The sequence below is a fragment of the Sylvia atricapilla genome, chromosome Z, assembly GCF_009819655.1.
Source record: "Sylvia atricapilla isolate bSylAtr1 chromosome Z, bSylAtr1.pri, whole genome shotgun sequence".
Lineage (NCBI taxonomy): Eukaryota > Metazoa > Chordata > Aves > Passeriformes > Sylviidae > Sylvia > Sylvia atricapilla.
In genome coordinates this window covers 72,290,812-72,303,080 of record NC_089174.1, presented here as the reverse complement: position 1 = coordinate 72,303,080, position 12,269 = coordinate 72,290,812, and the positions used below count along the sequence as shown (strand labels likewise).

At 40.9% G+C, this 12,269-nt stretch overlaps 1 protein-coding gene across 1 annotated transcript in view; it reads left to right on the top strand.

Moving 5' to 3' along the window:
- Positions 1–3,102: 3,102 nt before the first annotated feature.
- OXCT1 (3-oxoacid CoA-transferase 1) overlaps positions 3,103–12,269 on the top strand; it is an 83,343-nt gene continuing 74,176 nt past the window's right edge. Inside the window, exons 1-3 of the mRNA XM_066339379.1 lie at positions 3,103–3,238; positions 6,702–6,810; positions 8,150–8,240. Coding sequence (XP_066195476.1) covers positions 3,167–3,238; positions 6,702–6,810; positions 8,150–8,240 — 272 coding nt within the window. The 5' untranslated portion in view covers positions 3,103–3,166. The remainder of the gene's footprint in view (positions 3,239–6,701; positions 6,811–8,149; positions 8,241–12,269) is intronic.

Here is a 12,269-nt window from a genome sequence, read left to right as displayed (position 1 = left end):
CTGTGATCATTAGTCATACAGCTGGCAGTCCTTTTGTCTTCCCCTGGTTATATATCCTGTAAGTGCTATGAGTTGATCTTAAAACCGTTGAATGTATTGCACAGAGCTCATAAGTATTTTCATATTCTCATCATATTTGTAATTATTTAATGATTTTAGGTCAGTATCACAAGTGTTGTATCCTCTGTTTGTTTTCCCTGTGGCACTCCATTCTTATAGGAATATGAGGATGCCATGAAACAATGTTTCAATTTTCTTTGGCTTGCCATCCCACATCCAGAGAATCAGGTTCATTGCACTTTTCAAAGATTAGTTGCAAGTGCTCTTAAATAAATAATATAAATAATACTTTAGTATTTTGAGTAATAATCAAAAGTACTGAAACACCAAACTCTTGTTTCAGAACTGGGACGTATTAACTTGTTGAAGATAAATTCAGCTGTTGTCTGTGTGTTCTAGTTGCTGTATAGTTAAATGAGTTTTCCTTTCTCTGTGGATCCGTATATGGTTTTCATGCCTCGCTAACTGAATTTTCTTCCCCAGTTCCAGTGGGTCTGAAAAAAAGGTAAACTGCTGAATTTTAATTAGTTAAAGCTGGGTCAAGTATAAATTAAGAAAAAAAAATTGAGAAATGAAATAATTTACCTCAGAATTCCTGTTCTTCCACCTGTGCAGGTAAATCAAACCTCCAAACTACCTGCTAACTCCCTGATGGTGTCTTTGGACAATATTATTTCACTGCATTGGTGTGCTGACTTCGACATCTTATGTTTGGTAGTAGTATAAGCAAGCTGGTGTTATACAGCATATATAATGATTAACCTGTGGTAGCTCCAGAATGTCTACCTGCTGACTTGTTTCAGGCACCAAGGGCTCAAAATTCTCCTCATTTGTAAACGGTGTTGAATTTGGAACATGTTTTGACGCACATTTACTGCTGCCATGTGATTTAGTTCACTAAAAAAAAATAATATATTGAAAAATTCATCATTTTAGAGAGTTGTTTCACACTGGCTGCTTAGATGTTCTCATTGTGTGAAGAGCTTTCAGACATCTTTAAAATAAGTTGATGATCTACTGTCCTTTCTAAGCTACTCCAGAACAAATTATTTTATCTGCTCTTCCAGTCACGTTTCAAGCTTTTCTGAGCCAAAATGAAATGCTTGCAGTCTGATGCATGTGAATGTGGCAATTTTTTTTAAATTGGGTTAACATAATCTGTAGCGCCTGATAAGGATAATTTAGTTCATAAACTAATTCTTGTAAGTAGAGTAACCAGTTTTGTGTAATAGATGTTCCAAGGAGGTATTAATACTCATCACTATACCTACTGCATGCAGTTAGCCCCCTTCCTTCAGTCTGCAAGGAGGAAAATTGTTTGAATCCCAAATAGTGCAAACTCCAAGTAAAATAAATGCTAGCTGGGTATATAACAAATACTCAATCCTGAACACTTTGATAAATTCTAGAGTGCACACTGTTGGTTTAAAGGAAGATAACTTACTGAACTGAAGAGAATAAACTTTCTTTACACAAGTTTTTCTATGCTTAAGGAAATTTTGTCATGAAGGGAAACATTACTTAAGGAATTTACTTTTTTATATGAAATTTAGGTAGAACTAAGGTTCAGAAATCCAGTGGAACTTTTATGCTAGTGTGTAGTCCCAGAAGAATACAAACTGTGTTGTTATTTTGGGTTTAGTTCATTATGCCCTTGTAATTTGTAGCTTTTTTTCACCCAGAACTATCCCAGACTTAACTGACTAGATACATATGGTGAATAACTAGAAAACAAAAGATTACTAAAACCCTTTCACAATAGTGAAGGTGTTCCTACCACATTTCACTGGTATCTGCAAGGTGTGGCTGTTATGTGAACTGTAAGTACAGGAACCAGCACTTTTCAAAATGCTTATATAAGAGAGTGACATGCGCCACAGAGCGCCACCAGCAAGGCAGGGCTAGTGTTCTGAATAAAATGGGTGGGTTCTGCAGAAACACTTCACAGGCCATCAGCACACTCTGAAGACCTAGTTTTCCTTGTAACTTATCCTTCTGCATGTTGATTACCACAATGGCAAATTACAGTGAGGCTGGCAGCTGCATTGGAAACTGCCTGGAAACAAGGGTCAGCATGACCTGCCAGAAGTGTGACCTCCTGTCATGTGCATGAGGAGAATTTCTCTTTTCCTGCCTCTAAACAGCTTCTCACATTTTTTTTCTGTGAATGCTTCTGTTGCATTGGGCATTGTTAGGGCATGCACTAATCATCTGGGGTATTTTTTAGGAAGTGTCAATAATAGCAGAGGCATACTTTAAAATTTCCTTTTTAGCAGCAGCAAAAGAGACTGCAGTTCACATCATGTGGCTGCCACTTCAAAAGCATGCATCTATTCTAGTAACATTTTCCCACCCAAACATAGCATCCCGGCTCTCTGTGGAGACCATGTGCTTTTTTGAGTCTGGGTCACCCGGAGGACTAAGCACTGGAAACTTAACCACTTAGTCTCTGTCCTTTGCTTAATTCTTGTGCTGCTAGTCCTTGGTCATAAAGTAGGCAACACAGAAATTTAAGCCACCTTAACTTCACGGGGAAAACAGCTGACATGGTACATCTGAGTTACACATCTGTGGAAATCGTGGAAAGGAAAACAGGAAAAGACAAAGAAAACCAGGAAAAGGTCTTGTTTTCTGAAGAGACTCTAACATTGTGACACCGCTGTGCCGGTGGTTGACGGTTTGCCCACCTGTGTTTTGCGCGGGTTCTGATGGGTTTTGTGAACAAACCCGCTGACGACGGAGCGGAGGTACCAGTGGAAGCTACAGGAGTGGGGCTGCTCCCTGCCGTGGGACAGCGCCCGAGACGGCCGGCTGTGCCGGGCAGCGGCGGGGTGGCTGGACAGCTCTCCCGGGCGCCTGCCGGAGCCGGCGGCCGAGGGGAGACCGGCGGCGCTCCGCGCTCGGGCCCCCCAAGTGGGCGGCCCCGCCTCGTGCGCACCGACGTCAGCGCGCGTCCGGGCCGAGCCCCTCGCCCTCCGTCCGCCGCGGGTCCCGCTGTCCCGCCGCTCCCGCTCCCCGCGTCCCGCCTTGGGCTCCCGCAGCCGCCGCCCCAGCCCGGCCCGGACCCCGACCCCTCTCCGCTCCCCGACAGCGACGCAGCGCGAAGATGGCGGCCTTCAAGTTCCTCCTGCCGTCTCTCGGCCGCCGCATCCTCCTCCCCGCCGCACGCAGGGCTGAGGTAAGGGCGAGGGGCGGTGGGGAAGGCGGGTCCGAGCCCCTCCGTCTCGCCCTGCCCGCCGGGTGACCTTGACGGGGACCCCGCTCGCAGCCGCCCGCGCTGGCATGGGCGTGTGTGGCGGGGAGTAGCCGAGCCCCGGGGTGGGCGGCCGCCCCGCGGGGGGACGATGGCTTTGTTCGGAGGGGTCTGGTCCCGCGGCAGCCCCGCGGGCGGCGGGGAGGAGAGAGGGCACGGCGCGGCCCCGCCGCAGGCCCGGGCCTGGCGGAGGGTGGGGATGCGGTGACCTTGAGAGGCTGACGCAGAGGGATGGCTTTGAGATTTTTTAATCTTGTTTTTATATCGAATTTATTATTATTATTATTATTTATTAAATTTCCCATCATTTCAAAAGGCAGCACAGTTGCAGTGTGTTACTGTGTATTCCCACGTTGCTCCCACCGCCTCCTCTCCCGGAGGTGGGCAGCAGGTGTGCTCTGCTCGCTGGCAGGCCCGCCATCTACTGCTGTCTATAAACGTGTGCTGTGCAGCCGTGCAGCTCCCTTCCTATGGGAAGCTTCTCCCAAACCTCGCAGATCAAATGGTTTCCAGCCCACACGTAACCATAGCAAAGTTATTATTTTTTGTCTCTTCAGCCAGAAGTGTCTATGTGGCTTTTCTTAATTTATTTTAGTTGAAAAAGCTCACCTTCTCATGCCTGTGTTTATTACTCTTCATATCCTTATGAACAAATCTTAGCACTTCCATGTTTTGTTTTAGTAAGTCACAATTTTGCTTCACCAGATATTTAAATTCTGCTAATTATTCTAGGAAGGAGCTTATCTGTCCCCATGTTATTTTCTTAAACCTGCCAGAATTGCTGCCAGTTCCTGAGGTCTTCCTGCCTCGGTGTTCAGGGAGGCATAGCTGATCCCTGGGGGCTCAGGTCCCTGAAAGCTCATTGCTCTGAAACAATACGATGAGTAGGAAAAGGACTAGGACAAGAACGTATTTAGGATACAAGATCAGAAGAGAAGATATGCTTATTAGGGTCATCCAACCTGCAAATGCACACTAGTGAAACACACGCTGCTCTGTTCACCACTGTTGCACACAGTCGGGAAGATTGAAGAGAAGGTACCACGTGGCCTCTGAAATACTTTCCTATGCGGGGTATGAGGACACAGCAGAGGCCTGGCCTCTCTCCAAGCCTGGCCCTTGAGCCTTCTTGCAGTCCTGCAAGTGATTCTCAAGGCTGCCAGCACTTAATACTCCTCTGGACCTGCTCTGACAGGTCCCTGTCCCTCCTGTGCTGGGACCGCAGCTCTGGATGCAGAGCTCCGGGTGGGTCTCACCAGAGCAGAGCAGAGGGGCAGAATCCCCTCCCTCCCCTGCTGCCCACGGGGCTCTGGATGCAGCCCAGGACACGTTTGGCTCTCTGGGCTGTGAGTGCCATGACCGGGGCATGTCCAGCCTCTCACCCACCAGCATCACCAATTAGTCAATGAATTCCTCTCCCAGTTGGTACTCGGGCCTGGGATTTCCCTGATGCATATGCAACACCAGCATTTGGCCTTGTGGAACCCTATAAGATTCCCATGGACCAACTTCTTGGTGTTACTTACAAACTTGATGAGCATGTAGTTGATCTCTCTTTGTCTTTGATGCAGATATTAAACAATCTTGGTTCCAGTACCAACCCCTGAGAAACACCATGCATCACAATATCTGTCAGGACCCTGAGCCACTGGCTACTTCCCTCTGGATGTGGCCATCCAGCCAATTCCTCATCCACCAAATCCATGCAATCAAGTCCATTTCTCTCCAAATAGAGACAAGGATGTTGTGGGGGACTGTGCAAAGGGCTTTACAGAGGTGCAGATGAATCCATAGCCCTTCCCCCATCCACTGATGTGGTCACTCCATTACAGAAGATCACTAGTCTGATCAGGCAGGGCTTAATGATGATGATCAGGTAGCCTCAGTGAAGCTGTGCTGGCTGTCCTGAATTATCTCCCTGTCCTCCGAGTGCCTTAGCACGCTTCCAGGAGGACCTGTGCCATGCCATGCACACAATGACACAGATGTGAGGTTGACAGGTCAGTAGTTCCTGGGGTCCTCCTTTTTTTCCCTTTTTAAAGATGGGCACAATGTTTCCCTCAGGGAAGTCTAGAGGGACTCTACCTGACTCCATGACTTTTCAAGTAGCATGGATCAGTGGAGAAACAATCATGGTATAATTTGGCATGCAGAAGGCTTTTGTAGTTTTTCTCACATGACATTGTTTCTTATGACCCACATACTGATTTTTTTATTGAGCCCATCGAAGCAGAGAAACAGTGTCTCCACTGGGAAGGAGGTAAGCTTCCATTCAGAAAGATTTTCTTAATGTTCAGTATGAATTCTTGCAGCTTTAATTATACAAAGAGAACAGCTTGTGTAATATTGAAACTAGTCTAAAATTTGTTGTCCTGGTTGTAACTGTAGGTAACTCTTAAGGTAGCTCTTTAGGGAAGGACTGGACTATTGTCTTCAATGTTTATTTAGTAATTTTTCTCCCTCTTTCACATTATAAATTTTTTCTCTCTTGCTATCAAGCTAGAACTTGAAACATCAATAGGTAGTACTTTAGCTTCCAGATTTTCTGAATTTATTGAGACTGTTTCAACATAGTGACTTAGGTATCAATTTTTCTTCTGGTGCCTGAACAAATACTTGTGTAGTATTAATGTGTGGTATTAGTGGTGAATACTTGAAGAGAGAAAAAAAGAGAAAAAGAGAAAAAAGGTGACTGTGATCTAAGTGTATAACAGTACATACATAAGTTAGGATGAATACTGTGTAATGGCTTTACACTGTGAGGTCCAGGTTTGGGGTAGGATTTGTATTGGCTTCCCTCTTGGCTTCAATATTTCACATATTTCCTGGAGTCTCCTTGATTCTGGGCTGTTCTTCAACAACGTAAGGATCTCTAAGGCTGTGTTAGAAAGCTCTAAGACTGCACAAGGAGACTGGGGGAGGGTTTGCTCTGTGGAAGGGGGGTCCCTGCTTAACATACTGCCAGTACAGTGCTGTCCTTCTTAATGTTCCATGGCTTCCACTCAAATTTTGTGGTGGTGTTGTCCTTCTTTAAGCAGTTTCTGTTTATGTTTAGTGTTCGGATGTCTTTGAAGCTCATGTAGCAATATATATGTTAAAGAAGTTTGTGGATGGCTCCAGCTTGTGCTGAGGAATTACATTTGTAAATCTGTTCTCAGAATTTGTCAGTAATTCAGGATGGAATTCTCTTTATTTTGGAGACCTGCACTGTACTTCCCTCCCTCCTCCCCTCCTGCTGTCCCGTACCCCCTCCCCCCTGTTTAGTATTTACAGTAGCAATATATTTTTGTTTTTATTTTCCCCCCTATCTAGCCAGAGGCATGGTCTTCATTACAAAGCTATTGTATAATGCCTTTTATTCATTCACTTCTTTCTTTTATTGTTGCAGGTTTGTGGATGCTATTTTTCTACCAGCTATCATCGCAACACCAAATTTTACACTGATCCTGTTGAAGCTGTAAAAGATATACCCAATGGGGCAACTATACTTGTTGGTGGTAAATATTTAAATTCTTTATGGATGTAATAATGTTATTTTAATGAGATGCTTTTTACTCATTTACCTTGTTTCTTTTACTATTGACTAATTTGAGTATCCATGGAATTGCATGATTTTTTAAACAAGTGCTTTTCTACTCTGCTCATGAGAGGCATACTTTTTCAGTGAGAAAATCCAGGTTGTGTCATGGGGAAGGGGAAAAAGGGGAACCTCAGAAAAATAGGTTCTTTTCCCCTCTAGCGAAAATTAGACTATCTGTTTTGAATCCAGAAAATGAGCTTGGGAATTTTCAAGATGGCATTGTTATTTCACATGGTGAATAAATAAAATTTGGTTTGATTAGTTTATGTTAGCATTCTCTATATCCTTTGTTTGCCTTGTCTCTCGGTCCTTGTGACCTTGAACAAATTGCCCAACCAGTTTCTGTGCTAGGAAGTGAAGATAACACTTACCTGTGTTACTCTTAATGCTTATGTGTGGCATTTCCAGAAGAGTCAAGAAGTTGCATCATACTTTCACTGGGACTTGAGCTTTTGGATATTGTAGATGCTTTCCACAGTTTCTTGCTGTTCAATCTGCATTTAAACAAAAAGTGATTTATTTGTTTCTTAGGTTGTTTTAATATTGCAGAAGTAATGGATGTAATGTATAACATTTCTATGGAGATATGTAATGAGGCAAAATTCCTTTTGCAGGAATTTTGTTTGTTTGTTTGTTCTTGTTGTTAGTATTTCGTGAAGATAATAATATTTGAGCGTGAGATACCTTGGCCTTGATGATCTCAGGGGTCTTTTAGAACTTAATTGACTCTGTGTGTCTGTGAAAAGGTTGTTTTAGTGTGATAGGGTATTTTATTTTAGATGCACTGGGATCTTGCATAATAGGTGAGAGTGTGAGGCTCTTGTGCCTTGGTGGAGATCTAGATTACTGTGATTCCAGACAGATATCCTCCCAAGAGTGTTCAGACTCACAGAGTTTTATCACCTAATTACAGGCTAAGCTATGGGATGTGCAGCAAAGATAGGAAGGTTAAGTGGGTAGAAAGAGAAGGAGGAATAATGAGTACAGGATTGAGGACACACATAACAAGAGGCATGGCTCTTGTGCATCCCTAAAGGCCCACTCTGATGGGTAAAGAGCTTTCATCCAAACTGGGAAGTGTCTAGTAAGTGAGAGAGCCTAGTACTAGGGGGCAACTATTTCTGGAAATGTTGATTTATTTAGTTGACTAAGGAGCTTGATCTACTCAGAACAGATTTTTTAATTCCCATACTTCTGAACATTTTATGTTCTTTCAAACACTTGTTACATAATCAGTTTTCTCTTTTTTTGTGTAGGTTTTGGTTTGTGTGGGATTCCTGAAAACCTCATTGGGGGTTTACTGAAGACTGGAGTAAAAGGAATAACAGCAGTCAGTAACAATGCAGGGTAGGTATTCATATGTCCATGGTTTAATAAGTACACGCTAAAGATTCCAATTATGTGAAAATGGAGATATATATGAAAAAAATCTTTGTTTTCACCAACATAATTTTCATATTAACTAGACAGCTTGGTTTGAAAGTGTTATTTTTGGAAAGACCCCAGGAAGTTCAGTACTATATGTGTACTCGACTTTGTCAGAGACCAATTGTCATGCTGTAGAGAGTTGCAATTATATTGCTATAAATATTTATATTTAAATTGATGTATATTTAACTCGTTGACTGTAGCTGGAAAGTCTAACTTAGAGGCTTTAAATGTAGTATCAGTGATTTTGTGAATATGTGTGTGGTTTTGTGAAGTTCCAAATAGGGATATATTTTTTAAACTCAGTTTGGTGCTTTCTGACCCTCTTACTGTATTTCCATTACTTTAAAAAAACTCAAAGCAACTCAAAAGCATTGCAGAATGTCTAAGGTTAAAGAATGGAGTCTTTTTAATAGGTCTTCAGATTTTTGATTTACTTTTTTAAATGTTTGCCCCTTTAGAAATTCATATAGGGTTGAAACAGAGAATAGTTCTTTCATGTACGTTTCTCATATTCTCATTCAGGCTGATTTTTACACAAACTGTTCACTGTGGTAAACTCTGCAATACCTAATGATCTCCATATAGAGAAATAATTACAATCACTTCTGTTGAGGTGCATTGATAAAAATATAAATGAAATTAAATAAAAATAGTAATACGCAAAATATTATTTGCACATTCATTGGATAACAGATGATTTGTATTGGTATTTGGTACATACACAGTCAAACTTAAGCTCCTTAGAATCTTGAGAATCTTAGAAACAATTTCTGCTGGATGATAAAAAGGAGAAAGAAAGAGACAGAAATAATTTTGAGTGGAAAGATCAAGCACTAGAGTAGAGATCATAAACTTTCCTCATAGTCTTATTTTTGAATAACACACATGTATTTGCAGATAGAGAGATGGCACAGGTGTTCCTGAAGGGCAGGTTAAAGTCTGAATATGAGAAAAAGTAGAAAGAGGAGCACTGTGGAATGGGATGAAAAAGAAGACATTTTGTATTGTATTCTGAGTATCGTTGGTGATTGTTATAGGTTAGAATTAATTTTTGTTGAAATAATGTTAACTTTCCTGCAAGTTCTTTGGATTTTGAGGCGGAAGTGATTTCTGTAAAACTTTAGGCTGCTGGCAGGAAAGCAAAATTTAATGCGTGTTTTCTTGAAACTAGTTTTTCATGAACATTAATTGAAGCCTGGAGAGTTCCTCACAGAACAGTGTAACAATTTGAAAATGCCCAAGGGCATCTAGAGTTTTTTCCTAAAAGTCTAGTTTGTAAAAATACAAGTTTTACTCTTGTGATTAATTTTGAAATTAAATTAATAAAATAACTGTTTCATCTCTCTTTTTATTTACTGTATTATTACTGTGTGGAACTTAGCCTGCTTAGTAGTGTTTGGGAACCAGGTTAAAACACATCTGTCATCAGAAATAAAGTCAGAATTCTCATCACAGCAACTGATACAGTTCCAAATCTTATAATTAGCCTGTCAAAAAGCATGCTCTTATAGTACCATGCATCTTCTTAGCATCTTCTAATACCATATCCAAAATACAGTGGTTTTATCAAATATTTCAACACTAATAAATGCCTTTACAATTGAAGTATCACAGCAATCATATACCCTACAGCAGTTGCATTCAAAGGGTGAGTTGTTCCTGTAATGTTGAGGTGTCAGGCACTTTGTGGGATGAGTAATTTGCCACTTTCGAATTGCCATTAGGTTTAGTGTGCTTTTCTGTGGTTACCTTCTGCTGCAGTTGATGCCTGGATGTGTTTCAGTTTCTTGAGTGCAGTTGCTTTTTTTTCTCCAGCTCTTTCAGCAAGTAGGAGATAATTAGCTGTGGTCAGGTTTTCTCCTTCTGTGGGGGTTAGCAGGCATCTTGTAATTGGAGCAAAGGAGCCAAGTGCACAGACAGCCTATTCTGGAGAGCAGTGCAGCTACATGGATTAAGTCACATGTTTTTCAATATGCAGAGCCACTGAATGTTACAGAGCTGTCTGTTTGTAGCAAAAATAGCAACGGAGACAGCGTTTCACTTACATCTACGGGAAAGCAGTGATTAGAAAGTCGTGAAGCATTCTTGCCAACATTTCTAGCTGGAAACAAGCTTCAGCAGAGCCTAGAAATGCTTGGCAGTCTCTGGAAACAACTTGGCTAGGATGTTCACAAGTTCACATCCTACTTACTGTTCTGTGCTGCAGTGTAATTGGCAGGAGATTTCTTCTGCAAAAATTTGTTCAAATCATGTAATTGCTGGCAGGTGAAGTCCTGCTTTCGACCTGTTTAAGGCTTTTCAATGACAGCTTGTACAGTAGTGCATGGGGTGCTCTTTGTCACACTGCTCACCTTACTGTCTGCTGCTGCACACTGTGCTCGTGCTCATGCTGTGTGCTAGCCAGTGAAACAGCACCTTTAAGAGCAGTTACTCTTTTGCCAAGCTAAACAAGGCAAAGTGTTTGAAAGTGAAGCAGTTCAAATACCCAGTACCTCTGGTATTTACACAACTTGCTGCAGAGGAAGCTGAAGCTTGTGAACCAGGGCAATAGTGCAAGATAACTGCGATAGATAGGTATGCTTCTAAAACAGTCTTTCATACTTTCTCTTATAACTTGTTTGGCTTACATTGTTCATACCGTAAACACTTCATTTACACTGTTTTTGTAAGCCCTTTAAATTGACAGTATTCTGTCTTGGCTACCAAAATCCATTTTATTACAGATTTTCTTCATTCTTGTTTTAATTTGGTTCGTTCTACGTTTGCCAGTATTAAAATTGATAAAAGTGCATAAAAATCAAATGAAAATGAATTAATGAATCAATCAATAAATAAAAATTCAAAGTCTTGTTTTAAACATCAATTCAGTAAATTCCCAACATAGCTAGGATTAGTATACTGTACCTTTTTAGCTGTTTACTCTTCCCCATGTAACTTCACGGTATTCTGTTGCAAACTAATTTCAAGTTACTTGGTACTTGGATGTTTTGGCTCAGCCTATGCTAAGACTTTCCTAATGCAGGCTACATGTTGTTTCAGGACCTGTATTGCAACAAAAACTATCAACATAGCCAAATATTTAAAAAAAAAGTTTAAAAAATCTGCATGAAATTATTATTTTTAATTAATTGTGCTTAATAATATGGATAAATAATTTTGTCTGTAATCACATACTGAAATCAACATTTTCATTGTATCTACCAGCTGAATAGGGTGAATTTTGCAGAGTGAGAATGAAGCCCATTATTTGTGTGTGGTCTGATTGTTTTATTGAATTGGGGGTTTGTCTACTTTTGAGGTTTAAAAATGCATCCTTTTTGAATGCAGTAGTGTTGAACAAAAGGTTTTCATTTGCACTAAAAATAGAGAAGTCACAGTGAAGATCTTAATTGCTTATCACCTGGGTGGTCATCTGAAAGGAGATTGACAGCATCTGTCAGATTATCACTGGTTCAGACTCTGTTCTTATAAGACATAACCAGCTCTTTGAACCTTTGGTCTCTGTATTCTTTTTGAAGGTCTTTTAATGTTACAATGTTATACATTGGGAAGGAGAATGTGACTTTGAGATAAGCATTTGCACTTCTAGGCATAATGACTGAGTGCCATTACTTAGCTCTGTTAAGCATAATACTCTTGTTTTCCTGATGGGTTTGGCTATTTGTAGTTCCCAAGTCCTCAAAAGGCAGTACTCTATGGGATCAGATGCAGTGGTAAATTCACTGCACCCCATATTCTAAAGCACAAAATGTATCTTTATATTCTTAGCAATAAAATAATTCGGATTTAAAATGTGTTCAATAAATGTTCTGTAAGTTAAAGTTGAAGGTTATCTAATTTTTCAGTAATTTCTTTGAATGGTATGTTTCTGTTCAATAAATGTTCTGTAAGTTAAAGTTGAAGGTTATCTAATTTTTCAGTAATTTCTTTGAATGGTATGTTTCT